Source organism: Doryrhamphus excisus, chromosome 11 (genome assembly GCF_030265055.1).
Source record: "Doryrhamphus excisus isolate RoL2022-K1 chromosome 11, RoL_Dexc_1.0, whole genome shotgun sequence".
NCBI lineage: Eukaryota > Metazoa > Chordata > Actinopteri > Syngnathiformes > Syngnathidae > Doryrhamphus > Doryrhamphus excisus.
In genome coordinates, this window is record NC_080476.1 from 17,011,694 (window position 1) to 17,039,190 (window position 27,497).

General features: G+C 43.2%; 5 protein-coding genes across 9 annotated transcripts; 3 read left to right on the forward strand and 2 right to left on the reverse strand.

The window, feature by feature from the left end:
* Positions 1-22: 22 nt before the first annotated feature.
* fam53c (family with sequence similarity 53 member C) lies at positions 23-7,330 on the reverse strand. 3 transcript variants are annotated; one of them, XM_058086557.1, is made up of 5 exons: positions 7,006-7,330; positions 5,155-5,438; positions 4,699-4,756; positions 1,690-2,681; positions 23-1,604 (listed from the first exon to the last, which is right to left on the reverse strand). In XM_058086557.1, the coding sequence occupies exons 3-5, from the start codon at positions 4,703-4,705 to the stop codon at positions 1,311-1,313; spliced, it is 1,293 nt and encodes a 430-aa protein (XP_057942540.1). In that variant the 5' UTR covers positions 4,706-4,756; positions 5,155-5,438; positions 7,006-7,330; the 3' UTR covers positions 23-1,310. The 3 variants fall into 3 exon arrangements, with proteins under 3 accessions (XP_057942540.1, XP_057942543.1, XP_057942542.1); XM_058086560.1 differs by lacking the exon at positions 7,006-7,330 and adding an exon at positions 6,441-6,706; XM_058086559.1 differs by lacking the exon at positions 7,006-7,330 and adding an exon at positions 6,314-6,458.
* A 690-nt stretch (positions 7,331-8,020) lies between these two features.
* slbp2 (stem-loop binding protein 2) lies at positions 8,021-11,078 on the reverse strand. 2 transcript variants are annotated; one of them, XM_058086562.1, is made up of 9 exons: positions 10,942-11,078; positions 10,119-10,274; positions 9,972-10,046; positions 9,812-9,889; positions 9,601-9,744; positions 9,168-9,338; positions 8,911-9,058; positions 8,706-8,832; positions 8,021-8,637 (listed from the first exon to the last, which is right to left on the reverse strand). In XM_058086562.1, the coding sequence occupies exons 1-9, from the start codon at positions 10,992-10,994 to the stop codon at positions 8,573-8,575; spliced, it is 1,017 nt and encodes a 338-aa protein (XP_057942545.1). In that variant the 5' UTR covers positions 10,995-11,078; the 3' UTR covers positions 8,021-8,572. The 2 variants fall into 2 exon arrangements, with proteins under 2 accessions (XP_057942545.1, XP_057942544.1); XM_058086561.1 differs by having other exon boundaries at positions 9,601-9,747.
* A 125-nt stretch (positions 11,079-11,203) lies between these two features.
* On the forward strand, positions 11,204-13,720 carry zmat2 (zinc finger, matrin-type 2). The gene is made up of 6 exons (XM_058086566.1): positions 11,204-11,407; positions 11,939-12,038; positions 12,116-12,239; positions 12,345-12,418; positions 12,509-12,654; positions 13,105-13,720. The coding sequence occupies exons 1-6, from the start codon at positions 11,390-11,392 to the stop codon at positions 13,246-13,248; spliced, it is 606 nt and encodes a 201-aa protein (XP_057942549.1). The 5' UTR covers positions 11,204-11,389; the 3' UTR covers positions 13,249-13,720.
* An 814-nt stretch (positions 13,721-14,534) lies between these two features.
* lcp2a (lymphocyte cytosolic protein 2a) lies at positions 14,535-24,375 on the forward strand. 2 transcript variants are annotated; one of them, XM_058086555.1, is made up of 33 exons: positions 14,535-14,889; positions 15,071-15,133; positions 15,285-15,331; positions 15,777-15,842; positions 15,959-15,987; positions 16,135-16,172; positions 16,251-16,449; positions 16,521-16,615; positions 16,813-16,861; positions 17,152-17,217; positions 17,341-17,360; positions 17,474-17,493; positions 17,566-17,676; positions 17,752-17,770; positions 17,841-17,856; positions 17,942-18,011; positions 18,073-18,128; positions 18,742-18,776; positions 18,859-19,054; positions 20,014-20,108; positions 20,371-20,434; positions 20,527-20,592; positions 20,703-20,722; positions 21,088-21,107; positions 21,268-21,384; positions 21,468-21,486; positions 21,557-21,572; positions 21,650-21,728; positions 21,809-21,861; positions 22,418-22,494; positions 22,640-22,714; positions 22,807-22,956; positions 23,037-24,375. In XM_058086555.1, exons 1-33 carry the CDS (start codon positions 14,812-14,814, stop codon positions 23,175-23,177), a joined length of 2,265 nt encoding a protein of 754 aa, XP_057942538.1. In that variant the 5' UTR covers positions 14,535-14,811; the 3' UTR covers positions 23,178-24,375. The 2 variants fall into 2 exon arrangements, with proteins under 2 accessions (XP_057942538.1, XP_057942539.1); XM_058086556.1 differs by having other exon boundaries at positions 16,138-16,172.
* A 1,637-nt stretch (positions 24,376-26,012) lies between these two features.
* Positions 26,013-27,272, forward strand: foxi3a (forkhead box I3a). The gene is made up of 2 exons (XM_058087184.1): positions 26,013-26,550; positions 26,668-27,272. Exons 1-2 carry the CDS (start codon positions 26,013-26,015, stop codon positions 27,270-27,272), a joined length of 1,143 nt encoding a protein of 380 aa, XP_057943167.1.
* The last annotated feature ends 225 nt before the right edge of the window (positions 27,273-27,497 follow it).

Genomic DNA, 27,497 nt, shown 5'->3' on the forward strand with positions numbered 1-27,497 from the left:
AAGACAAGACACCAGTGTTCATTCTTTGTAAAATAATTCTCAATAAACTTAATTTATTCACAAACTGTTTTTTTTTCCTCCAAATTGCCATGTTGTCATTTCATTTTTTTAAACACATAATACAATAATAATAAAAAAATTCTAAAAGATGAGAGATGTTCCCAGGTCTCTCTGTTTGTCTTCTACCTTGTTCATGATCGCTCATTGTTCATTTTGTGGCATTTGTCTCCACAGACGACTCATTCAGACAGCCGATCAGGAATATTAAGGAAAAAAAACAGGAATCAGAAATGAACGGAAGGACTTCGACTTTTGGACAGCTACAGGACACACTTTCCTTTTGTTTTTAAGTTAAAAAAAATCACATTTTTGATTTACAGAGTTTTAGTTAAGGCTCATGTTGGGCTTTACCGAGAGGTTGACTGAGGCGAGGGGGTAAGTTTTGTGTGTGTGTGTGTTATAGACGATTATCATGGTTTTTGCATGTATGTTTGAAATGAATGAGAATGTAAAGATACCCTAACAGGGCTACAAAGTAACATGAACCTTTATGATTGTCCTCATGGTTTCTAATGTTGCTCTTATTTATCATTTTGCTCCAACGACACAAATCCAGATGAGCACCTCTTCTTAAGTGTAAATTTTTTATGTTAACGTAACACACATACATACATAGTGAATGAGCAGGAAGGTGCATTCACACTCAGGTTAAACAACAGCATCAGTGGCTACTTGACCTCAACGCGGCATAAGAGGACGATGCTGACGCAGCACGATGCTACACCTGAACACATTGCTGCAGGTAGGGGATAAACTGATGCATTAAATATGAAAAACGTCATTTGACAACATTCCCTTCATTTATTATGGGGTAATTTTGTTTAATTTGCTTTCTTAACAGGAGAGCACAATATCTTCCTAGAATGTTATTATGTCTATCCAAAATATATAACGATTTGTGGCAATGTTTCAGGTGGACGCTGTGTGCTGTGTCACGCAACCGACCTGTTGGGAGACTCGGCAGCTGTACTCTATGTTGGAAGACGCCCCAATCTTGGCGGATTGCAGAGGACACATGACAGAGTCCAGCCATCGTAGTCTTTCAAAGCAAGCAGTCACATCATCACTGTTGTCGTCAATTCAGCGTCGACTTACTCAATCCAGTGTGAAGAGGTGTTCCTGAGAGCCTGGCTGATCGGTGGCATGGGTGCGATCTAAATTTAAAATGAAACTTCCTTTCTAAAAATAAATAAAAAGGGAGGAGAGGGAAGGGGGGGTGGGAAGTAACAGCCTTCCATTTTACAAACACGTCAGTTTTCTTCGATTAAATTCAAGTCCAGTTCTGTACAATCCCTCTCAAAGACCGCCTGCTGGGCCGCTTCTCGCTCGTCCACGTCCTCTTCTCGATCGTCGTCGTCGTCATCATCCTCGCGGCATTCTTCGTCGCTCTCGCTTAGTGGGCCGATGCTTGTCCTGCCCAGACACTCGGCCGGCGAGCAAGAGCCTCGGAAGTCGCCCATGAAGGACTCCATGGCCATGTAGAGATCGCCGCCGCAGGCCAGCCTGCCGCTACGCTCTAAACACTGCGGGTCGATGCTGCGGGTCTGCAGGGAACACAACAAGGAAAATTAGATTTTCCAAAATGAAAGCATCAAAGCAGAATGGCTGTAGTCATGTGATGCCATCTACCTGAGTCATCTTGGTGAAGTCGAGGACAGGGCGGGCACATGGGCGGTCTGGGTCACGACGCCTCTTCAGGCCCGGTTTGAGCAGCAGCAGGTCACAGGGCTGCGAGTGGCAACGTGGTAGCTGTGGCGGCAGGCTGCGGCGCAGGGATGACGGCGTGCTGCAGGCCGAGGAAGGCGAGGCAGGCACTGGCGCCCCCGCCATAGCTCCCCCAGCCGCACAGCAGCCCGGTGGAGGCGCTGCCGCTTGGCTGGGAACGGGCGGCGGAGGCAGGAAGGTGGCAGTCGCTGCCGAGTCTCTGATGAGCACGGGCGAGAGGGAGAAACGCCTCTGAGGGGTTGGTGGCGGGTGGAGGGGTGACGGCGACGAGGAGCAGGAGGACGGGGAGGGGAAGAAACAGCAGCAGGCTCCACCCCCTGCCGCTGCCTCGATGGGGTCCCAGGGGAAGTTCCAAGGAAGTGGCGAGTCCGGAGAAAGTGCCAAGCTAAAGAAGGTGGGGCTGGACGAGGAGTGCAGGGATGAGTTCAAAGAGGAGCTCGGCGCCCGGAGAGGACAGGCGCCACCCCCCGTGGCACCTGCCACCACACCTGCAACCCCCACGCTGCCAACTCCTCCGTGGCACTGCTGCCGACTGACAGGAGTCCACACCCGCGAGGCGCTGGGCCGCCATGTGTAACGGCAGCGGGACAGGTCCTCCGGCACTGACAGAGAGCGGCAGTGGCGTTTGGGCGGCGGGGGAGGAGGTGGCGGTGGGGCGGGTCCTGGAGGAGCCGCTGCCGCCCCGGGGAGGGACAGCTCGGACGCCGAGGTGCTAGGTGCCAGAGGCCGGTGATGCTGATGTGGCTGAGAGGGGGGGCCGTCCAGGGGATCTCCCCCTTCCTGCAGGTGAGCATCTGGCGGCACGAGGGGGACTGGACCAGGAGGGAAACTAGAGCTCAGCAACCCCCCCTGCAGGCTGGACTTAGAGGGAGGGCAGAGCTGCCAGTAGCTGCTCTCTGAGGACACACACAATTGCAATGTTATGTCATTCTTGAAATAACCTGCACAACAACTCAATGTCAAACAAATAACGTACTAAATATAAGACGACCCTGAACATAAGATGCCGAATCTAAGTGGCTTGGAGAGAAGACATTTGGCTCCGACTGCAATTAACTTCAAATTGGCATCATAATGCTTCCTATGCTATGTGCTAACTTGCCAAGCAACTTTTGTGTTGAGGTTGCAGCAGGTCAGCTTACAGAGAGGTCGTTTGGCGCCCCCTCCTGGTGTACATGTATAAATCTTTATAGCCTGAATATGAAACAACTTAAATGCTCCTAACCATCTGCTGTTGTTTTCCTGTGCACCTCTAATTAATTAACATGTAGAGCAGGGGTCTCAAACTCTATTTACCTGGGGGCCACCGGAGCTAGGTTCTGGGTGAAGCCGGGCCGCATCAGGTTTTCAAAAAAAAAAAACCAACCCAAAACGCATTTATTAAAAACTGGAAAAAAATAAATAAAAAAACTATCTTCAATGCTTTTGCTTCTGCTATACCCTAGACTTTTTCAGTACTTTGGTTCCGGTTTTCCACACCAAAATATCTGATAAAACATTCCACTGTTCTCAAATATCTTCATTTTTATTTTTCTATACACAAAATAAGATAAAAAAATAAATAAACAAATTAAGAATTAAGACAATAAATCAACCAATCAGTAATAAATAAGTAAAATAATAATAAAACAGCAAATAAGAAAAAGGTAAGAAACCACATACAGTTGGTAGAGAAATTATTTTTTTCAGATTCAAATGTACAGTATTAACAGTTATTTAACCTTTAACATGAACATTAATGAAACTTTTAATAATTTGACCCAATTAGCAAGTTAGCATCATACTCAGTTCCATCTGGGAGCAGCGTCGTAACTTTAGCAAAAGATGCTTTATCTTGACGTGTATTTTCCATTTTATTCCAAATCATTTCCTGCATTTTATTTGTACCCAGCGTCATAAGCCTTTAGCTTCATTACTAATCCAAAGCAAAACAGGGCGGGGTAACAGGGTAGGGTAAGAGTATGGGCGGGGCAAAATCAGGTTGTTTCCGGTGTACACACAGCTTTAAGCTGTCATTTCAACATTAAACTTTGGTATCAAGGTGGGGGGCCTCAAACTAGTGTCTCGCGGGCCGCGGGTTTGAGACCCCTGATGTAGAGCATATTTAACTCATGGTCTACACCAGGGGTCGGGAACCTTTTTGGCTACAAGAGCCATGAAGGCCAGATATTTTAAAATGTGTATCTGTGAGAGCCATATACATTTTTTTAAACATTGAATGCAATAAAATGTGAGCATTTTTATGTAAGACCAACAGTTTTAGATATAATGGGCTCTAATTACGTAGACCAGGCACACTGCCCCACGCCAAGGGGGTGTGGCCAGCACACTTTTGTGAGCAGCGCAGTGTCCAATAATAAATCAAATACTTTCTGCCATTAATGCAACTTCTGCTGCTGCATGGTTTTGCACCGTACTCAGTATATTTCATTCTTTTGGCCATCTTTGCCAGAAGTCTTGGTTCTGCAGCTTTAGCTAGGTGACTATTTGACTAAAGGAGGAAAGTTTACATTTACATCTTAATGACCGAGGTACACTACCGCATTACCCAGTAATAATCGAGTTTTGGTGTTTGAGACCTGGAAAATATCATCAGGAAAGATAGATATGGTCGGCCGTATTGCAGTAGAAAATAGATGGACGGATTAAAATGCATAAGAAAGTTGTTGATTTTTAATATTTTTAACAGTGATTTCTGTGATGTTTACTTTAAAATGTTAGCAAACATACATTTTTATTGTGGTAAATGCTTGAGAGCCAGATACAGTCATCAAAAGAGCCCTACCTGGCTCCCGAGCCATAGGTTCCCTACCTCTGGTCTACACTTTCACTGTGTTGTTTGGGTCTGTTACTGATCAGTGTACAGTATTTTTCATGACTCTTGTACCGTGGTACCGTAAGGCCAACACTCACCAGGCATCAAGCCATCAGGGGGCCAGCACTCTGCGAGGGTTTTCGGGTCCAGCAGGGACTAAAGGAAAAAAAAAATAAAGCAATATAACAAGATGGTGTGTGCAAACAATAGTCATAAAAAATGCTTTTGCATCAACATTGCAACCAGTTCCCCTGAGGACAGCACCTTTGTATTTCAATGCAATATTATTATAAAAGGCTTTGAGAAAGCCGAACAGTGCTATTGAAATGCAATCCATTTATCTTCTTCAAATGCCACAGGGATCAAAGTTCAGTTTTCTTTTATGTCAGCTGTCATAAAGACTGATGACAGGAAGTCTTGCAAGGATGAGATGGATTTATTTATTTATTTTTTTTAACACACCACTGTGTTAATTTCAGGTTATGGTCTAAATCCTACAGATGATATGGTTTGACTGTCACATGGTGGCGTTTTACAGTGACACCCACACTCACCAGATCCGAGTCCCCCGGCTGAGCAGGGTCGCCTTCCAGACTCCTGCTTCCTCACGCTCTCCACCAGCAACGTGACCACATCATCGTGTCGGTTGACAGGGCTGAGGGGGAGCGACGAAAGAAGGTTGAGAGACGCCTTACTCTCCTTGTGTGTCTTGTCAAGAAAGAGGAGGGTCCGACGGCTGCGGATAGGCTCCTCTTCCTTAGCGCCTCAGGGCCAGGTAGCCCCGCCCACTCTCACAAGGACAACATGGTCAGTCTGGCGGCGGCCTCGGCAATCCTGCCTGCAATGGCGAACAAATGCACAGTTCTGAAGTACTTCTGAATGTTGTTGTCAAAATGGTATTAGTAGTAGAAACTACAGTTGACTGTCCCAGCTACACTCTCAAACTTTTTTTTTACCAAGGTCCACCTTTTTTAACCCCCATTTCCATCATGGTTTAGCTTTGAACATGTGGCTTGCTTGTAAATTTGGTTCATAAATGTGTATTTTGTAAGATATATTCCCCAATATAATTACGGCGCTCCTGCGTACCTCTACATGAAGCCACTCGTGCCACCATGCCGTTCAACGCTATACATGCCTGGACTCAATCCTACAACCACACATCCCTATTGACTGCGAGTCGAGCATGCTAAGATACAAGCCACTGGCCAGCGCGGCTCTACAGGCTCAGGGAGTGTGGTTTTACTAGACATACTCTCACAATAACACTGACAATTTGACTTTTAACAGCAAGTGGACTACAAAATAATGGAAAATTTGGGAAATCAATGTATTTACTTTGTAATGAAGTAAACATGGTTTGACTTGTTGCAGTACAGATAATATCAGTCTGACTTTTCTGACAAAAGCTAAAAAATACAGAATGCATATATATATATATATATACACACACACACACATATATATATATTTTTTGTTTGTAATATACTATCTGGACATTTTCTGGAAAAATTCTGGTCCTTGCACTAATATAATTGAGGACCCCTGGGCTTATGCATACTTCATAGGAGAGGAGGCCGCCTCACTGATGCCCTACTGAGGCCGCTAATGCTAGCTTGATGCTAACGCCTCCCATTGTTTTCAACGGGGGAAGCTTCACCACTCTAAAGGAGAAGCGTAAAACGCGAAGATGTCAAGTCTATCATCTAATACCTGTTTCATCAGTGAAGATTGGTCATAGTCAAAGATTGGTCATTGACATGTTGGGACATTTAGGCTACGATAAATCCATGTTTATTACGGCTCTGGCTGGGTTAGCCGAACAAACGCACGAACACACCTGACCACTCTGTTAGCTATAAATAAATATGTCATCTCGTAATAACTTCCAAGGTCGACGCCGTGGATCCGCCCGCTGAAGTCTTCGAAAACAAATAGACAACTCGCTCTCCGTGCCCCGGGCTTGACATGCGTTCCAACTCGGGTTTGCGGTTGCTGCTGCTCTGCACTGCGGGGCTAGCAAGGCAACCGCACCGGCCGCTAGCTAACTACCCGAGCCGCTCGCTCGCACAAGCTAGCAGTGTTAGCCAAGCAACTGTAAATATCAAATGGGGTGCTTCCGTTCACAGTCACAGTAAGCCCGAGTGTTTATTTAAATAAACTTGTGTCACAATCAGCGTTTTCCTTATTACTATTAATATGGTGGTAGGAATAAAGCGAGTGGAGGTGGCGTAAGGGAGGGGGGACAACACGGTGGGATGCTGCGGGATGGATGTGTCCGGGCTTGTTAGCTTCCCTCCTCCTCCTCCGCCGCCTCCTCCTCCTCTCTCCCGACAGAACCGCAAAACAAGCAAGCACTCACAGATGTATGGATGGATGGATAGCTAGATACATAGATGGCTTACCTCATCGGACAGCCCCTCTCCGGGTGTTACAACCGCTGGATACAGCACCAGCAGACAGCACCGGTACTCGGGTCTTATTGACCCAGTGTGATTAAAGAGCCGAACGCACCGCTACGCCAGCCGCCGCCACCGCCGCCGCCAGTACCACCACCGCCAGCATCAAAATCCACCTCAATGAATTACTGTTTATATTTAATGGCGAAGTGCATGCATTGCACAAGCAAAAACATATGATCAATATCAGGTGTCCAATTATTTAAAACATAATGATACAAAATTTGTACGTGCACACGAAGGCGAGCGGCAAGCATTCATAAATAACATTTACGGTGGCAGTGGGGAGGGAGGGGGAAAGAGGAGGAGGGCGGGGCTACACATCACCCCCACTTCAGCTATTTATTTACATTTTTACCTATTATTTTTTCAATATTAATAACCGAAGACAAGCAAAATGCATCCCATAACACATTAAATTAATCTACTTAAAAATAGTAAACTGAGTGACGTCATAATTTAAAAAGCCGACGGTAGCAGCTTGTTTACAATCTCATTGCCAATCTCTCATTGGTGTATTTAGGAAGTGATTGCTAAAGAAAATTTATACTGTACTAGTTCTATACAGCAGCCTTTTCAAAGTGTGAGGTACACCTCTCCTGGATGGGGTGGCAGCTTGAGAAAAATAAGGAAAAAAAATGTGTTTTTGCTCTGCTTTGCTAATTTCAGTTATGTTTGAAAATGAAGGCATTTTAATTTCTAAACAAGAGCAGACATTTTGAGGTGAGCGGATGACAACAAAACAATTTTATGTTAGAGTATACATCTCATAGCCATATTATTCTGGGGGGGGGGGGGGGCAATAAGCCTCTGTGAATGCCTCTTCCTGCTGGAAAGTCTTTGGACCTTCTACTGGATTCATGGCTGCAGCGCACCCGTTCCCATACAGATAGCCCCATAAACTTTATAATTAAAATATACTGTACTTTTACCACTACATAGTCAGAAAAAATGATTCAAATTTAACACTTTATTTACATCTTTATTAACTCCACTCACATTGTTCTGCTTTGCCTTCAATATTCAAAGCAGCACACATGAAACAAATAAAAAGGAAAGATGGTTGGAAGAAGCCTGATCAGAGCACAAAAGGTGAACGTGGCGAGAAAAAGGGGAAAAAAAGAGCAGCCTCTAAAGAGGCCAGAAAGTGACAGAAAAACAAAAGTGTGTAATACTAAATTAGCAGCTTAAGTGCATACGTTAGAAGAACGATAACGGCACAGGTAAAAAAAAAAAAGTGCAGTGAACATAGGAGTGCAAATAAACATGCTCGGGTCAGTGAGTCAACTCGACCTCAGCCTGTTAACACCGGGATGTCTGTGAGAGCAGCTGGGAAATCTATCTCCGCCAAGGACCAAAATCACATCCCTCCCACCAATCTCATTTTTAAATCCTCAGTGTTCTTAAAAATACAATAGACTGAAACACACATACACATGATTAAAGTACAGACGATATATCCAGCATCTTGATTGCATGATGACACCAGTAGACTAGTTACAGCCATGGACAATTAGTAGGGATTCCATAAGAACTGGTCCAAAACGACAGGGACCTGCTGGTCATCAACATCGAAATCTGCATGGAAGCAAGAGAAAAATGAAAATGAATGGTAATCTGTGTGAGTGATGCTGTGGTCATCTTACCTCCATCTTGGTCAGCCTCCAGCTGGAGGCGGAGCCAGTCAGTCACATTGTCATTGGTCAGCTGGATCCTGAAGGAGCAGCTGAGGCCAGGGGGAGAGCGAGGAGGTCGGCAGCTCCTCTCAGACTCCTGGAGGTTTAAAATAAATAAATAAATAAGTTAACAGTGAAGTTTGAGCCTTTCAGAAAAAGATGTTCCACAGTTTACCGGTGATAGTGGAACATTCCAGCTGCCCGACGACATTTCGCCTGACAAGGGGGACACAGAGGAAGCCTTGGAGGCCACCAAGGTCTCCTCTCTCTCGTTCTCTCCATCGTCACACAAGTCTGAGGTCATCCTTGCCAGCTGGTTTTGCCTGCCAGAAAGGGTTTCACATCCAAAGCACATGACTGGAAATGCACCCACAACCACAACGTATACCACTGGACATGTAAGATTTTCCTCGCATATTGATTGCGACCTACAGTTGCTCCACTGGGTCAAGAGCATCGATGGTCTCCGGCGGGGTGTGGCTGGGCGGATCCCACTGGTGCAACGCTCTTCTCCAAAGACGTACTTGCATATCCCAGGAGCGCCTGCTGTACTTCTTGTACTTGTTGGGGGTGGAAGGGTGGAGCTTGGGGTCTCTCAAGTGTCTGGAGGATGGGTTAAAATACTTAGACGGTTCTTTCACAAAAAAAAAAAAAAAAAAAAAAAAGATCTCCCGGGGGGGACCTTAAAAAAGTCATGTTTCCATTTCAGGGCAATAACAATGTTCTATATTTGTGAGCTGTTTAGAGCTTGAGCACATTGATTATATTAAAATCACCACCTTAAATCCTTTGGTGTGTGTATTTGCATGTATTCATTCAGTCCAATAAACATTGTGTGTAATATAATTGGCACATCACGTCTTACTTGGGCACTTGCTGCAGGTAGTTTTGGTAGCCGCTGGTGGTCTTGCCGTAGAGGATCTGTTTCTGTCGGCGCTTAAGAACCGCCGTGTTGGTCTCAGTGTTGCTCAGGTCTGGGATCCGAGGGTAGCAGCGACTCAGAGGTGATCTGCTGAGACCAAATATCAAGCTTTTAAAAATCAATTAAAAAAGGAAAAACAGCATTAAAGTGATACCTTTTCTCCAGATCATCGGTTCCTACAGCGATATTGCTTGTAGACGCTTTGAGGATGCAACGCTCCAAGATGGATGGCCTGAATGCAAACCCAACCCCCAAAACCTTATTGTTTGAAAAGTTATGCAGTTGCCGTCCTGAAAATTCGAAATCACTTTGACCTGCGTTGTTTGTTGTTAACTCTCTCCCCTCGCAGGTCTATTGTCGCAGGAGACGTCGGGATCGGAGAGACGTTACTGTAAATCAAGACAACTTTTCAAAACAGTACATTTACTAAAAACAACCTATAATTGAAAGTCATGGCTGACCTGACCAGGCTGTCATAAACAAAGCTGCAACCCGGGAGGAGCCAAGGCTCTGGGGCCGAGCATCCAGCAGACGCCAGGAGAGGTTCGGAGAGACCACTCCACATGGCCGTCGACCAGCCCTTTGCACAAACGCATGGCCGCGGACTGAAACAGAAACTGAGAGCACAATACAAATTAGAGTCTGTCCATAGCATGTGAGGGTACAAAGTGGCAAACCAAACATTGGAAAAGCAAGGTAAATGTGTTAGCAACAAGTTTCAGTTTCCAGACAAAAAAGCCATAACATTAATTAGCCAACATACAACAATGATTCACTTAACCCAATCAAGCCATGCTCTTGTTATAAAGAGACCATAGGCAAATTTTTCATCATTATTGTCTTATGCAATGTGCTACATTCCCCACAAGTCATGGCCATAGACGTTTAAAAATGCGTGCAACATACACAACAAAACAGGACTAGAATTAAAGCTTTGCATTCATTGGCGTCACTGAACTTCCTGTTACATTTCATAATAAAATAAAAGTACTTGAGGTTAGCGTCGTCATTACATTTTTGTAAAGAAATACCTTGCTATATCGCGCACTGTCGTCATGCTATACTTGCAAATACATAACTTAAGCTATAAAATCAAATACATTGTTAACCTGCGATTCGAGTGAAACCGCGCAGAACACTCTCAATTAACAACACAATGGCCGGAAGTTACAGTCGAGGTGAGCACCGTCCCAAATGATTTCGCTTACGTTTATTACGATCGTGCGGGTAAATATCGGCTCTCACATCTAATTTCATGAAGCATATACTCCTACAAAGTCTTACCTGGAGGAGAGCAGCGGGCTCCGGACTGGAGTTTCCACTCCGCTGCTTGACATGTTGGCAATTTTGAATTTGGCGCCTTCGCTTCAGACGAACAGACGGCATTTTCCATTTTAGCAGGTTATTTAATTAGACACAGCTGTAGGGGCGTGGCCTATCACCCGTTTATCCTAATAATGAAGTGTTATAGTGATCATGTATGGCTTTAGAATATATACTAGACTACACATGTTATTACCATGAATACATTTTTCTCATGGACAGTTTTTTCAAATATTTTTTTACCCATTTATCCCCCTATTCAAACTGCGATCCATTCAAGACTTTACTGTCAATAGTGCTAATCTTTTTTTTTGTCAGCCTAGTAGTGAACATACTTCTCCGATACAACAGGTGGCGCTGTCATCTTAAGAGTTGACAGAGTCCTTCCAAAGCGGAAGTTGTCACAAACATGGCGTCTGGCAGCGGAGTGAGTGTTTTTATTCGTATTTAGATGTAACAGTCGTTTGAAAACAGCGTTTTCTTTCCAATGACACGGTTTAGCTTTTATATCTGAAGTTGTACATGCAACTATAACGCAGTTTGTAGTTGACTTATATATTTTGCGGAAGGCTATCTGCTAGCCATAGTGTTACCCGTTCAGAACAAAACACACACTCAAACAATGGTTAATGCTAAAATACGAAATAAAATGTAATTTGTTATGTTGTAGCTGTGATTCGTCAGTGTACTTACAAACGTGGGCCAGTTGGTTACGAACACTATTTTGTAAACGGGAAATTTCGTTTTTGTAATGCATTGTGCTGTAAAATATCAATACTGTACTTCTTTTAATAAACAGGTAGTCTCTTCGACAAACATAATTCATGTCAGCGAGGAGATAGTTTTGTGGAAATGTGGATATATAACAATTCCCAGATTAAATAATCTAAAGTGTGCAATGGGTAGAATTTCAGTTTTCATTGTTCTCATGTAACTGAAGCTTCTTGTTCTCTTCCAGTCGAGTAAGAGTGACTTCCGTCGGAAGTGGGACAAAGACGAATATGAGAATCTTGCTCAGAAACGTCTCGCTGAGGAGCGAGACAAAGAGGCGAGAGATGGTGAGCTGAGTAATTCTGACATGTCCAAACACTGTTTTTTTTTTCATTGTATGATTCTTGTACAAACTGTCTCTTAGGCAAAATTGCACCACCGGTCAAACGTGAGATGCTACGTCATCGCGACTACAAAGTGGATCTGGAGTCCAAACTGGGGAAGACCATTGTCATCACCAAGACGACCCCACAGGCTGAAATGGGCGGGTAGGAACAGTTAAACCATCTTTTTATAGCTTAAATACTTGATATGGCGACCTATGCTGAAATGACAGAAATACTGGCTTCATATGACTCCTCATTCTCTTTCAGCTACTACTGCAACGTGTGTGACTGTGTGGTGAAAGACTCCATCAACTTCCTAGATCACATCAACGGCAAGAAACGTGAGTTTTGATGCACGCAAATTGGAGTACCATGGGAGGGGGGGGGGAGTGCATGCTTGTTAACGTTTGTGTGTGTGGGTGTGTGTGCAGATCAGAGGAACCTTGGTATGTCGATGAGGGTGGAGCGCTCATCCCTGGACCAAGTCAAGAAGCGTTTTGAGGTGAACAAGAAGAAGTTGGAGGAGAAGCAGAAGGAGTATGACTTTGAGGAGCGCTTGAAGGAGCTGCGAGAAGAGGTCAGGAGAGGAACATACAGAACTTTGAATGTGTTGAATGAGAGCTTTACTAATGGTGCTACTATAGGACCTTGTCAGTGAAGCAGGTGTACAGTATGTGATTATCTTAGTAGTTGGAGAGCAACAATTGCTTTCAACACAATAGGGCAATAGATGAGAGTTTCCCACCATTCTGCCATTCACCATCAACACAGATACCAGACGGACTCTATTATAGCTGTATTATAACAGAGGTAGGACACTACCTGTGTGTAATGGTATTCTGAAACGCCGGGACTGTGGTGTAAAGTCAAACTCCACACAGAGATGCCTGGGCGGAGAATCAAATGCAGGTCTCCTAGCTGTGTGGCCTGCCCGCTAACCACTCGGTCACCGTGCAGCCTACCTGCTGAGTTATATGTACAACATACATAAATGTATACTTGTTGATTGATCAAATGTCATCTTCAGGAGGAGAAGGCAAAGGCTTACAAGAAGGAGAAACAGAAAGAGAGGAAGCGTCGGGCTGAGGAGGACGCGGACTTCGAGGAGGATGACGAGATGGCGGCCGTCATGGGCTTCTCTGGGTTTGGTTCATCTAAGAAGAGTCACTGACACGAGGGACCTCATGACTGTAGACCACGGCATAGCTGGTAATAGTTATTATCAGTTCTTGTTTAGCTCCACCCCCTACTGTACCAGGAGGTTTGAGCCCTAAACGAGATGGGAGACGGAGGACGACTAGTGTCCTGCTGCACCAACAGCAGCGTGAGAATTCTCCCCTTTTGTTGTGACCACATTCATTGTTTTACGAGTCTGATCCATCACAGCTCAGTTTTTGTTATTTTTAGAATATCGACTCGTTTGCAGATGAATGGAAATGCAACCAAAATTCAATGGAATCTTTTAACATTACTTTTGATCTTGATAGCGTCATAGCTTTACGTTTGTCATGTTCTCATAATAATGCATAAATGGATTCCTCAACGTTATTTTTTGTCTTCATGGAACAACATTGCTGTATATTGTCAGGTTTTTATCCGTTGGAAGCAATTTTGATTTTAATAAAACAGATTTTGTTTTTTTTTAAAAGCTTGTTGACCAAATTATCTAAATACACATTTTATTAGTAATATAGACAATTTGTAGTATGGTTCGATGCCAGGTTGGGTTAACGTTAACTTCCCAAAAAATCGCCACCTCACAGCCATAACAGTTGATCCGGCATTTATCTGGCTGTTCCTGTTACACAGAATCTCTGCTAGTTGTGACCTGTAGCGACAGTATTGGCAACAGTGTCAACAAAGCAACATCAATATTTTTCCCCTCTTTGCTCTCTAAATGTCAAAAAGTCATCTTTTTCTGTTGACTAAGATCACAGCAAAGTCACACCCACAACAGTCACAAAAGCGAGGTCGAGCGCTGATATAACTAGCGAGCAAATGGAGGCATGTTTCAAGTCAACTGAGGTCGCAAGATTGTATACGGGATGTTCTATTTCCTGTCAATGCTCCTCCTCAAGACGGGGAAATAATTATTTCAAATTCAATGGGTAAAACTCTTTCAGTTCTTTTGATTTATAATACACAAGTGATCTCAAGGCACTGTGGAGCATCAAAGAAAACGAAGTAGTACTTTGGCGAAAGAGGCAAGGAAAAACTACTAAGGAAGATGCTAATAATATAATGGTTAGTTTACTAACAAAACGTGGACTTGTTTTATGTCACCCAGCACCCACTTAGTTGCAGCTCTTCCGCTTTGTGGTAGGAAGGTGGTGGCGGGGGGGTTGAAGATGCTGCCTCCTTCTCCTCCGCTAGTCCTCCCTGCTGCACAGTCACTTCCTCTAGGAGGGAGGGGAGGGGGGGAGCGGGCGAGAAAAAGAGAGACGTTGACAAACACACCATAACTGGAGGAGACAGGAAGAGTGAAGGAAGCCATCTTGGTTCCACTTTGACATATCAGTGTACACGACGACTTGAGAGCCCGAGATAAGTTTTTTTTGCGGGGGGGAGCGAGGCAAGTCCGTTTTAGAAGGTAAAACTGCTTGTTGACAGTAAAGTTAGGGTCTTACAGAGGGCAGAGTCTGGATGTCCAGCTTGGAAACAGAAAGAACTTAAGAGGTCCCCTCAAGAAATATCCTCAAGACCTCCGTCTGCTGAGCCCTGACGAGGACATACGATGAGCGCTGGACGTGTCCCATCCAGGTCAGAGGTCATGGAGTGGAGCCCTCAGCAGCTGGCTGAGTACTTGAGGAAGGTCAGGCATGTTTTACATCATCAAGAAACTTCAATTCACCACACTTGAACTGTAAATAACACACAATAATTGTTAGTCACAATAGTTGCCCTGAGCTTTGCTTTGCAGGCGGGATTCTAAGCTGCGTTGTGACTGCTGCATCATACCACCAAAACAACACATAATTGTCTTTGTGTTGCAGATGAACCTGTCCGACTGTGATCGAACCGTGTTAAAGAACTCCATCAATGGAATTCGATTTGTGGTGAGTTTAAATGGAGTGATAGATACACAGAATAGGCAACGCAACCTTAAAGTTAAAGTCGCACAACCTGAAGAAGACACGAGGAAATAGCCAAGTAAGGCTGCTAGGTTACACAATTATTGGGACACTTGAATCTGTTTTCTGTTTGTAGAATCTGAGTGAAAATGACTTGCAGAAATTCCCCAAACTTCACACACCGTAAGTTTTTTTTATTTTATTTTTGATTATTATGCCATAACAGTATAATGGAACCTTGCTTTTGTGATAAAACAACAATCTATATAACAAAGCTACAATAAAGTAAAACTACTCACCCTGAGACAACATCTGACAGATGTTGGCATTTTTTTTATTGTAATTGTACTTCTCATACTGTATTGAACTGCCAATTGCTTTTCTATGGTTATCATCACACTTTTCCTCTTTGCCACCACTGGTACCCTTACGAGGTGGCATCACAGAAAATACAGCGAAAACAAACAAAAAGAAACACTTGGTGAATCCTTTCAGATGCTTTCTTTTTCTTAAGACTGTTCAGGTTCTAAGAAAAGCATGTGACTTCTTACAAATGCAATGTATTTATAGTGTGTGACGTCACAGGAGCAATAGAGGTGGGTGTTTTTAATATGTGGTGTCCTGGCAGGATTATTTCGAAGCTCAGCGCTGACATCAGCAAGAAGGAAGAAAGACGAGGCCTGTTTGGTAAAAAGTGGGTTCCTTATTTTGCTCTGTATGAATTGTAAAGAAAAACCTATGAACAGTACTAATATATTATCCTTATTTAATAACAATACTAATTAACTGTGAAATATTTTTCCATCGCAGAACCATCACACCTAAATTTCACGAAGCAGGTGAGTTTTTAGTAACTAATACTAATGCATATTAGTGCAGCCCTGCCAACGTGTATGAATTTGTTGTACTCCGCATACAATTTGACTCTTGAATTATGACGGTTTCAAATACCGTTAGAGCTTCTAACAAGTTGGTGTCTCTTTCAGCAGCTCTTGAAGTTCACGGTTTGGGCGACAATAATTCCGTGAGTTTTTATCCCATTCAGTATCCATCTTTCAATAACATTTTGCGCCTCGGGAAGTCCAAGTGAACTATGTTACAGGACGAGGACGACATTAACGATTACGAGAGTCCAAACAGCGGCGGCGAGGACGACGACGGCAGCAGTCACAGCGATTATGAGATCCCAAACGATGACATGGAGGGGGCTGATCACTACGAACTTCCTCCCTCTGAACCCTCGGAGGACCTTGCCCACAAACTACGTACAGCGCTGCCCCTCAGAGAGGCGGATTACATCGGTAGGGAATTCAATCAAGTCTTAATCATTACATATTATTTTTTGGGGGACATGAACTTGTGACTTTTGCAGATAACAGGGATCAACATGTGCCCCCTAGAGGCCCACCCCCTGCTGTTAGTCCCCGCCTACCTGTTGTGCCACGCCCAACACTGTCGCCTCGCATGGTGAGAACATTGTACATTTAACTAATTCACTACCAAAGACGTATTTCTATGTTTATACCTAGATATATCTAAACAAGGTGATGATGGAACTCCACAATAGGAGAGACTGAGTTAACAGTATTGACATAACACGTTGTTATGTTGATTCGATCATTCAATCGCTGATATTGATTGATATTTTTGGGGTGTTTGTGCAGCCAGGTAGAGATCACTCACCGCACTCTAGTAGACGACCATCGGAGAAGTGTGAGTAACAAATGGTACCATATGTATTTGTGTAAGATAACTATTCTAGGCCTAACAACTCTTCTTGTTAAGATAACTCATTCTAGTCCCCTACTGTGTGGCCTGTGTAATAAAATGTCTGCAAAATCGGTTAAAAAACATGGCCACCATCAGGCCAAATGTCTTTGCAGGTGTAATTGTCCATAAGACATTGACCGGACTTTATTGCTCCAGACAGTATGTTGTGGTCATGTGACTAGCTTTGCTGTCTACGGCAGTGTCTCATTATTATAATTACATGTTATGATTAGTGCTGCCGGGACCACCGCAGATCTTCCGTGGCAACAAACCGGGCCGGAATTCATCTCCCGCTCGAGGTATGGGACCTTCATCAACAAATGATGCTTTCAAGGACTCTATGGGCTCAAGTTCACTACTTGTGCTGAATATTAATCACTGCCTGTTTGGATTATTACAATGAATCTGGTCTGTGTTTACAGTTCCCAATGTTGCAGAGAAGGTGAGTTTGTTTCTGTTTAATATATGCACATAAAAATTTAGCATTGGAGTACTTAATAGAGATACTTTCCTATGGTTTCCTAAGTTAAAATTTTTTTCTGCATGTATTTGCAGCCAGGCAAACCCTCTCGGAGGTAAGCAAACACATATGGTATGCCAAAAAATTAAGAAACACAAAGAAAGCTTGACTGTGTGTTTGTCTTAAGGCCTCAGGTGGATGTCCCAGATCCTCCCAGTAGGTCCAAGCCACCTCCTCCTCGTCCCTCTTCCGCCTCGATCGGAAGGAGCAACTCCTCCGTCGGGCCTCCTCCCAACAGGTCAGTGATTTTTACTTGTTTGGTTTTGTTATTTGATAATATAATGTCATACTTTTTGTGGTTTGGTGTTTGTAGGTTTGACGGAATGAGGGAGGTAAGGTTTGATTTCTGGCTGTTTATCTGTACGGTACTAGCATCTTATTATTGTCTTATTGTTTTTCTAGCAAGCACACAATGACGGTAAGAGGTCATCATTGTAATTCAATTCAACCATCTTTTTTTTTTAACTTGAATATAAAGAATGTCGTTTTATTTTCTCTTTCAGCACCAAAGTTTCCTCTCCTTCATAAAAACCTGGCCCCCTGCCCGACACCGCCCGGCCGCCGCGGAGACAGGTAGAAAGTCAAATCCCAACAATAAGGTGCGGATATTCAGTGTGTTGTTTTTGTTTTGCAGCTGTTTGCCCTCTGGTGTCACTTCTGTCGGGTCCCTGCCTCTCAGTGTTCACTCAGGTAAGAATTTAAAGACGATTGGGATGAAACTTATGTAGCATACACACACACACGATGCCTTAAATGGCTTATTTAGTTGTATTTATATTGGGTAATATGCATGTAAAGGTGACTATAGGGGTGTTATTCATGTCTAGAGGGCTCTAATTATATTTAAGAAACTTATTCAGAAGGTTGCAAGAAAGGTTTTCAATGCTCTAATGATGAAAATATTCAATCCCTAAATGAGGAATCTTACTTTGTGGAAATGCACTTATCACAGGGTTGGTAAGGGTCGGGTTTGGAACCAATTCACTGCGATAAATGAGTGATAAATGACTACTGTAATGAGGAATCCGCAAAACCTTCTGGAAGAATGTACATCAAATAAAGCATGAAAAGGAATAAATCCATAAGTTTGCCTTACTTGTATTGTGGAGGTTGTAAGCGGAGGCAATGAGACATGTGATGATAACCATAGAACAGTAAATTTAACTTACTGCAACATGAGAAAGTGACAGAAGGTTGTAAACAGGTCTTCTGTGTTGTAACTATGAAAATATTCAATTTATTTTGCGGAAGTTCACTTATCACAGCTATAATTGTTTAAGTCCTCCGGTTGCTTCTCCAACAGCCCCCAACGTTGAAGGTTGGGATGACGACGAATTTGTAAGTACGGTTACGACTTTGATTATTTTACGTCAACACATCATGTTACAACATTATGCTTACTCTGGGTGTGTGTTTTCAGGATGACGAAGAGTACGCTGATGACTACGAGAATCCAAACAGCGGCGATGAGGGCAACGTTAAGAGCGACAGTGACGACTCGCCGAATGATAACTCGGACTGGGCCGACAATTACGAACCTCCTCCCTCTGAACGCTCAGAGGACTTCAACCACAAGCTGTGCCCCGCCCCTCCCCTTGGAGATGGCGATTACGTCGGTAGGATTTTAACCTACTTTAGCTTATAGCTAGTGGATGAGTCGGAATTAGCTCAGATGTCTTTGGTACGATGTTACCTGGCCATAATCGGGTGAATGCGCATTCACAGTTACAAAATTCAGTTAACACAGTTAACTCAATCAGGATATCTAGCGTTCCTGTTATATTATGCTATTATGCTACGTGTTAGCATTTATCAGTTAACACGTTAGCATTGCTAGCATGCCAATGTTCGTATAGTAGCATTTTCTGCCATTTTTATGAATATTAACATACATAGACACTTAGCGCCACCATGCTAGGTAGCATATTTGCATGCTAATGCAATGCAATGCAGAATTTGAGCCGTTTTTATGAGTAGAAACCATATAAACAGTTTGTGCTACCGTATTAGTATGCTAAATTTAGCATTGCTAGCATGCTAACGTTAGCATAGTAGCATTTTAGCCATTTTCATTAGTCTTAACACACACTCAGCGCTATCGTGCTGGGTTTTGCATGCTAATGTTAACTGCTAACTGCTAACATTAAGATAACATTTGAGCCATTTTCATGAATAGAACTTGTACAAACACTATCATGTGTTAGGTGTTAGCATGTGTTAGCATGTTAGCATAGCATTTGTTGACATTTTCAAATGTATTAACAGTATTAACATATGCAGACACATAGCGCTGCCATGCTATTCAATAATACTTATCGCTTGCTGGTTGCTTACATTTGGTTTTCTGGGTCCAAAATACGCTCATATTCATTCTGTATTTCGACACTCCGGCCTTTCCTGTGCGTATATTTAGATTTTATTCAACCAAAAATGTTTTGCTATTTTATTGAGAATAACTGAACATGAATGTGTATTTTTCCCCCTCTTTCACACAATGTCTTCAGACGTTGTTTTTTCACGTCTTCAGAGCATTATGCTGACATGCATGTGTGGTCTTTTTGGGTGACCTCTGCAGATAATAGGGATAAACGTGTGTCAACAAGAGGCCCACCCCCTGCTGTTAGTCTCCGCCCACCGGCTGCCTCTGTCCCGCCACTGTCACCCCGAATGGTGAGTCTTTTAAAAATACACTGTCACTCTGCACTTTATAATATATGCCATATATCACACGTAACAATTTTTTAAAGATTAAGGAGCGGGACAAGAGGACATAAACATTAACAACACTAGAATGGCTAACAGTTACATTTTAACAGCAGAATCATGCTAGATTTGCCACCTCAGAGGCCTTCATGACATCATAAAATCCCCAAACTGACTTTTGATTATTGTTATTGTTATCCTTAACATGATACTCCTTGGGTTTGTGCAGCCAGGTGAGTCGTTGGCCAGTAGAGATCACTCCCCGCACTGTGCTAGACAACCATCAGGGAAGTGTGAGTACAATCTAGTGTCAGAATACTCACTTTGGTATCATGTGGTAGCGTCTTAATGATGCCCTCCCTCCGCCCTCGTATTATATGTTCAGTGCTTCCAGAACCACCGCAGATTTTCCGTGGCAACAAACCAGGACGAAACTCGTCTCCCATTCGAGGTACTTTGGCGTCAGAATATTTAGATTTTATTCATGCAAAATTGTTTTGCTATTTTATTTACGTTTAAGAATAACTGAACATGAATGTGTATTTTTTTTCCCCCTCATAGGTCCCAACACAGAGGAGAGGGTGGGTTTGTGGTTTCTACATACTAATTTTTAAAAATAATTATTAATATACATTCACTTTATTTAAAACCTTGCTTCACTGATTGGCTGAGTGAAAACAAAGCGGTTACCACGTATGGTTCATTTTTAATTTAGCAAATAAATACTAGCATAGCCAGGAATGCCACACATAATTCACTGTGCAGCTAATCAGTGACAAAATAATAACGCATAACCTACCTTACCATGATTATAATAATCATAATCACAGTTCATTTTAAAGCCATCATTTTTAAGTATTTCAATGAAGTGTTGTATGCATCTTCCTGACCAAGCTGCTTTTTTCCTCTCCCTCTTCCATTTTCATTTCATTTCTTTTTGTTACAGCCGACCGTACACTCCAGAAGGTAACACACACACACACACACAGTTGTACTTACGTGAGTCATAATGTTTACAATACTGGAACTAGATCCTAGAACTAGATCAAGGGTGCAGCTCTACCGTGTATGTTGCTCTTTGTGGTTGTTAGTTCAATGATGATTGGATGATGGTGTTTGTCTTCAGGCCTCAGGTAGACGTCCCAGATGCTCCCTCAAGGTCCAAACCCGCTCGACCTCCTCCTTCTTCTTCCTCTGTGTCCATCGGCAAGAGCAGCCCGTCCTTCAGGCCTCCTCCCAGCAGGTCGGCCTCCCTCTTTAGCGTTGATAAATCCATTTGTCGGAATTGTTGTATGATAGGAGTAATCCAAACTTTTGCTGTTGCAGGTTTGATGGTATAAGAGAGGTAGGTTGGATATTTAATGGTTTATTTTTCTGTCCAGCATCTTATTGTTTTATCTTCTTCTTCTTCTTAGCAACCACACGGTGATGGTAAGAGTTATACAGCCCTGCCGCATGGATAACGATTTTCCTAAAGAATAACAGGTTCGCTTTATATTCTATTCCAGCACGCAAACACAACACGTTTCCCCTCCTCCAGAAAAATGTGGGCCCCCGCCCTGCACCACACAGCCGCCAGGGAGACAGGTAGAAAGCCACCTGTCACCTTACTACAATTTAGACATTCACTGCTAAATAATGTGTGTTCTTTTTGTTACCCGCTTAAGTTTACCTCCTGGTGCCACCTCTGTCGGGTCACTGCCTCTCAGTGTTCACACTGGTAAGAAGATGTACGCGTTCATTCATTTCACTTTCAACAGGGATATTGTTCCCCTCATTTGCTGCTATGGCCACTAGAGGTCAGCCTTATCCCTGGATGACAGGTGACGTGAGCTTATAACAGTTGTCAACAAATTGTAGTGTTTGGAAACCAGTGACCAGGGTCATGTAAGTGTGACATTATTATACTTGCTAATCAGACAATAAAATACAGTTGGCCCTCATATTCTTCCACAGAGAATGGGATATTTTTGTAGTTAGAGCATATAAAACATGTTTATGACCTTCTAAATACGGTTTTAAACATTATTAGAGCTCTGTAGACGTGAAATAACACCCCTATAGTCACCCTAACACTCCTATTACCCAATATAGTAGACATTATAAGAGAAAATAAGACTTAACAACTCACACATTAGCGTCAGGAAACTCCCTTCTTGTAATATCTTCTTGTAAAACCTCACCGCACATCACTGCTGGAAAACCTGTTGTTGAAAAAGTTGAAATATATTATGGGTATAGTTAAAATAAACCTCATGTTATGTGTGTGTGTGCAGGCTATGTGGATGATAGGAGCAACTTTGCCGGATCGGACCGCTTTCGTTCTCCTCCACAAAAACCTGCATCAAAACAGGTAACATGTACACACAATGCCAGTTCTTCATATGAACAGCAGGTGGAGCTAATGCATTATATCAGCTTAGTTTACTGTGTGTGTTGATTGTGAAAGTTTGTCCACCAACATATTGATGAATGCAAGACGTTGTGTGTTTGTATAGGGCTTGGATCCTCGCTGGTATGTTGGTAAAGTGACGAGAAGTGAGGCTGAAGGGTACTTCAAACAAGTCAACAAGGTAACTGATGTTGCTGTATATATAAAGCTCATATTTCCCATAATACACCTGAATAAATGAGTGAATCAATGGAATTGTGTGTGTGTGTTTAGGATGGGGCGTACTTGGTGAGGGACAGCTCCCACAAGCAGTCTAATCAGCCCTATACACTGATGGTACTGCACCAGAACAAAGTGTACAACATCCAGATCCGACATCAGGACCAGCAGTTCCAACTCGGAACCGGACTCAAGGTTCAAGAGGTAAACCGAGATTACAAAAACAGACATACATTTCATTTTAATTATCGTAATTAATTCAACTTCCACCTGTGTGTGTTGAGTCTTTCCCGACGGTGTGTGACATCATCAAACATTACTCCCAGTGTCCTCTCCTCCTCATCGACGCCAAAAAGCGCAGCCACGGCCAACAGAACCAGTGTCTACTTTCAGATCCAGCCAAGAATTACATGAGCGGACCGTAATGATCTCACCAAGACTTAACAGTATCCGAACAAACTATTGTAAATTCCGATGTATAAGCCACACCCACTAAATTTTAATTTTTACATGCAATATACAGTAAACCTCGGATATATCGGATTCAATTGTTCCTACTGGTTTTGTCCGATATAAGCGAAATCCGTTATATGCGTATACCGGAAAATGTCCGTTTTACGCATATATCGGATTTATATCCGGTATATGCGTAAATCGGATTTTATCCGTTATAAAAAGGCACTTCCTTGACTATGTTTCCAATGTACCTGGACGCGCAGGCAACGCTGCAAACGCTGCAAATGACGTCGTATAGCGGCCTGTCACGATTCGGCAAATCGGAGCGCCACGATGCGGCCATTCGATATATGCAATGAATTTTTATTGGAAATGCATTACAGAAAAATTGGTTCTTTTTTATCTGTCCGTTGTGAGCGAATTTCCGATATATCCGAGTCCGATATATCCGAGGTTTACTGTACAAGCAGTCCATGTCCTAAACTGGCATATTGTGGCGTTCCGTGAGCAGCAGGCAGCACTTTATTTGACAGGAGCTAATCATGAAAAACTCATTATGAACTAGTCAACCCCATTGGGGTCAAAAGGTATACCGGGGGAATATACAAACATGTACCAATATGAGTTTTAAATTTTTTTTTAGTTTTCTCATATTGTATTGCGTCTGAGCAAAGCATTCAATTGGAGGACAAGTGGCGTAGAAAATGGCTGGATGGCGCTGCACTGCTGCCTTTGTCTACCAGAGGGAGGCTGACATCATTGCAGCACCCTGGCAGGCATTATGTGAAAAGACTGTTACTATACTATATTGAGCAATGACCTGCTGCCATTTCCAATGGGTTTACAAGCTGGTTGTGAGTGCTTGTGATTGGCTCCTGTCTTTCCTCACTGACTCGCAAGCGACACAGTACAGTATTTAAACCAGTAAAGGAGATGTGACAAGATTAGAACTCGACCATAAATTAGCCGCACCGCTGCATAAGCCACAGGGTTCAAATGTTTTCTTGTAAGTAGTGGCTTAAACACTGGAAATGATGGTAGTTGTTAATGTGGCCTTTGGATTTGTTGCTTCTTTTGTTCAAATGACCATCATTAAGACATATTTCATTTTTTTGACATTGTAATGGAATGTTTTACTGCTTTGGTCCTGTTTTCACTTGAGTAATAAATAAGCAAATACATTAATTAATGCAGTTGTCCATCATAATTTAACACTCCCTATTCAATTTAACAATCTCCATTACCAAAGTCTCCTATAGTTGTCCTCCAAAAGAAAATAACAACAATAGCATTAATGGCTGTGGCTATAGTGAACCTCCTGATGTAGTGTGAAAAAAATAAAATCAAAAAACTCCAGTACTTGCCATACTGTTGTTTACAATGAACTCAACGCTATTCATGCTGGCTGAGCACTTTGCTCCTTACTCCTTACTATTCCAAAACAAAGCTACATTTTCCCACTTTCTCATGCACTCCAAATCATTACTAAAATTAACATATGAACCTGTTATAAATAATGAGTTTTCAAACCCACTCTCCAATTATCTTTGTATTATTTTTTTTTTCTTGTCATGGTTGTTGAACACTTTCTCTGTCTTCCACACACACACACACACACACACACTTGGTAACGCCCGTATGATCCCAGTCATCAGTTACAGCTCAGACGGTCTTGTTTTGTCTGCGTCGGCTGAAGATTTGATGCCGTCGCCAACTGTCATCACACAGACGCAGACGCGCAATATCAATGTTGGCCTTCAGGCTCCTCGAAAAAGGCGTGAAACGGAGACAGTTCCGTCAGCCCTCGTGTCGCAGGTGTGAATACTGTGTATGAACTGATAAGAAGGGACGTCCTCAGTGATATAATAGTTTGATTAAATCCATACAATAAAATTGTCCTTTGCTTGTATGTGACAATTTTTTTTGTATTGGCATTTTTATATTCGTTTAACAAAAGTTGTATTTTAAAGGGCACATCAGATGGGAATGTGTGGGTGTTTGTGGAGGGGGTGGGGGGTGGGGTATGCAGAATACTGATGTAGATCAGGGGAAATCGATCCTGAGGCTCTTTGGTCACAGGGCACATTCCGAGTTAGTAGGTGTCAACATGCTTGTACTTATTTTTTTTTTTGGCAAATTCTTCAATTCAAACCTTATATAAATGTTACTACATTGTTATTTCTATTTTTTTTTCTGTTTTACTATTTGTTTAACTGTACAGAGTACTACATTTTTTGTGCTGGAATGAAAATAGTTGTTTAATCTTGGTGCTAATTTGATGTGAAATGTGCCTACAAAATGATGCTACTGACCAAAGTGCTGCCAAAGGGGTGCGGCACACTATAAAAATACAGTTAACAAGAAAACTGCAGCAAAATGAATTGAATAAAGTTGAAATGTTGATATTAATAATGATATTATAAACCAAGTCAATGAAGAATAGCTGAAAATAATCCTTTGATTTTTTTCTATATCGCAAGAAAATACTTTTTTTTTTGTAATTGGCAATCAAAAATCATCATGAAAATGTAGATCAGATAAGATGCTGTAACGACTGAAACCGTAAAAAGATTAAATAAGTCATTATCTGATGCTGTTGACATCACCTTTAAATCCTCAGGCTGTCATCTGCCCAAAGGTAGGAATTCAAGCTGCCCTTATTCAAAACAACTATTCTGTGTGTGTGTGTGTGTGTGTGTGTGTGTGTGTAGTAGCCAATCAGCTTACTAGTGGGAGGGGCTTTTGAGTATAAGTGCAGGTGTACAGGACATGCAGGTGCTGTGTATCAGAAACATTGCATCATTATGGCGTCCTTCGTCCCTCAGCTGGGCTTGCCCTCCCCTCCATGCGGACTCCCCCAGCAGGAGCTACCTCTTCTGGGTCTGGATCCCCTAAGCCTGTACAGTCCACCACCTCCACCTGAGCCCAGCCAGTCGTCATCACCGTGGCTCCCATCTCCGCACCTCAGCGAGGCGTTTTTCAACTACGGAAACCCAGATTCAGGCCTCCCCTGTGGGGTTGCTGGAGAGCCCAGCCACCCCTCCTGTGGAGCTCCTCTTCAGCACTTCGGCCTTCAGAGAGCTTTTCTCCCGGCTGCGCCCTGGTTCGCCCCAGGAGGCTTGATGGGCCTTGCCCGCCCGCCTTACTCCTACTCCGCCCTCATCGCCATGGCGATTCAGAGCGCACCTGAGCAGCGGCTGACGCTGAGCCAGATCTACCGGTACGTCACAGAGAACTTTCCCTTCTACAGCCGCAACAAGGTGGGCTGGCAGAACTCCATCCGCCACAACTTGTCACTCAATGACTGCTTTCAGAAAGTTCCCCGGGACGACAACAACCCTGGTGAGACATCATCTCAGTTGCTAGTGGAGCCGATGCTAATATCATTTGTTTTGGTAATGTTTGCACCCCAGCAGGGGGCTACACTCCACCTCTCTAACTCTCCATTCCACCTTACAGGTAAAGGAAACTTCTGGACGCTGGACCCAAACTGTGACAAGATGTTTGACAACGGTAACTTCTGCCGCAAGAGAAAAAGGAAGGCGCACAACATGAGCGGCTCCAAGAAACGTTCCAGCTCCTCATCGGATTCCTCCTCCTCAGAATCCAGCCCTAAATGTCCCAGCATGCATTGCGGCAGCAGCTTGGAACTTCCTGCTTTCTCAGATGACAGCTTCCTGTCTAACCTGCAAGCCTCCCTCTCTCCTCCTCCTCCCCCACAGCCTTCCATGTACATGCACGTACCAGACGTGTCCTCCCTGCTTCTTCCGCCTCCTCTTCCTCAGGGATTTGTCTCCACTTATTCGCCAGGCGCTGTGGTACCCCAGTGGGACACCTGCAGCTCTTCTTCGTCTCCTCCTCCTCCTGCTGCTACTTTCTTCCCTTCTTCACAATCAACTCCTCCTCACTTCTCTCCTTCGTTGATTTACACTGACCTGCACACGGCGTGTTCTCCTCTCCTGGAGCTCCAGGAGGAGCAGCAGCAATCAGCAAGCTCCTTTCAGCATCTCTTCTTGGGGGAGGAGCTGCCCCTCGACTCACTGGCTCTTCAGCAGAGACTCTGATTGTTTAAACTCAACTCTAATTTGGTTGGGTTGGCATTGACCTCACTGTGTAAATCTTTCTATTTATTATTTTTCTTACATTTTTAACATTTATTGTGTTTGCAATAAAAAAGAACATAAATTGAATCATGTGTTTTTTTCTGAAATAGGCTCTATTTTCATTCATTTATTCATTTTCTACCGCTTTCTCCTCACGAGGGTCGCAGGGGTGCTGGAGCCTATCCC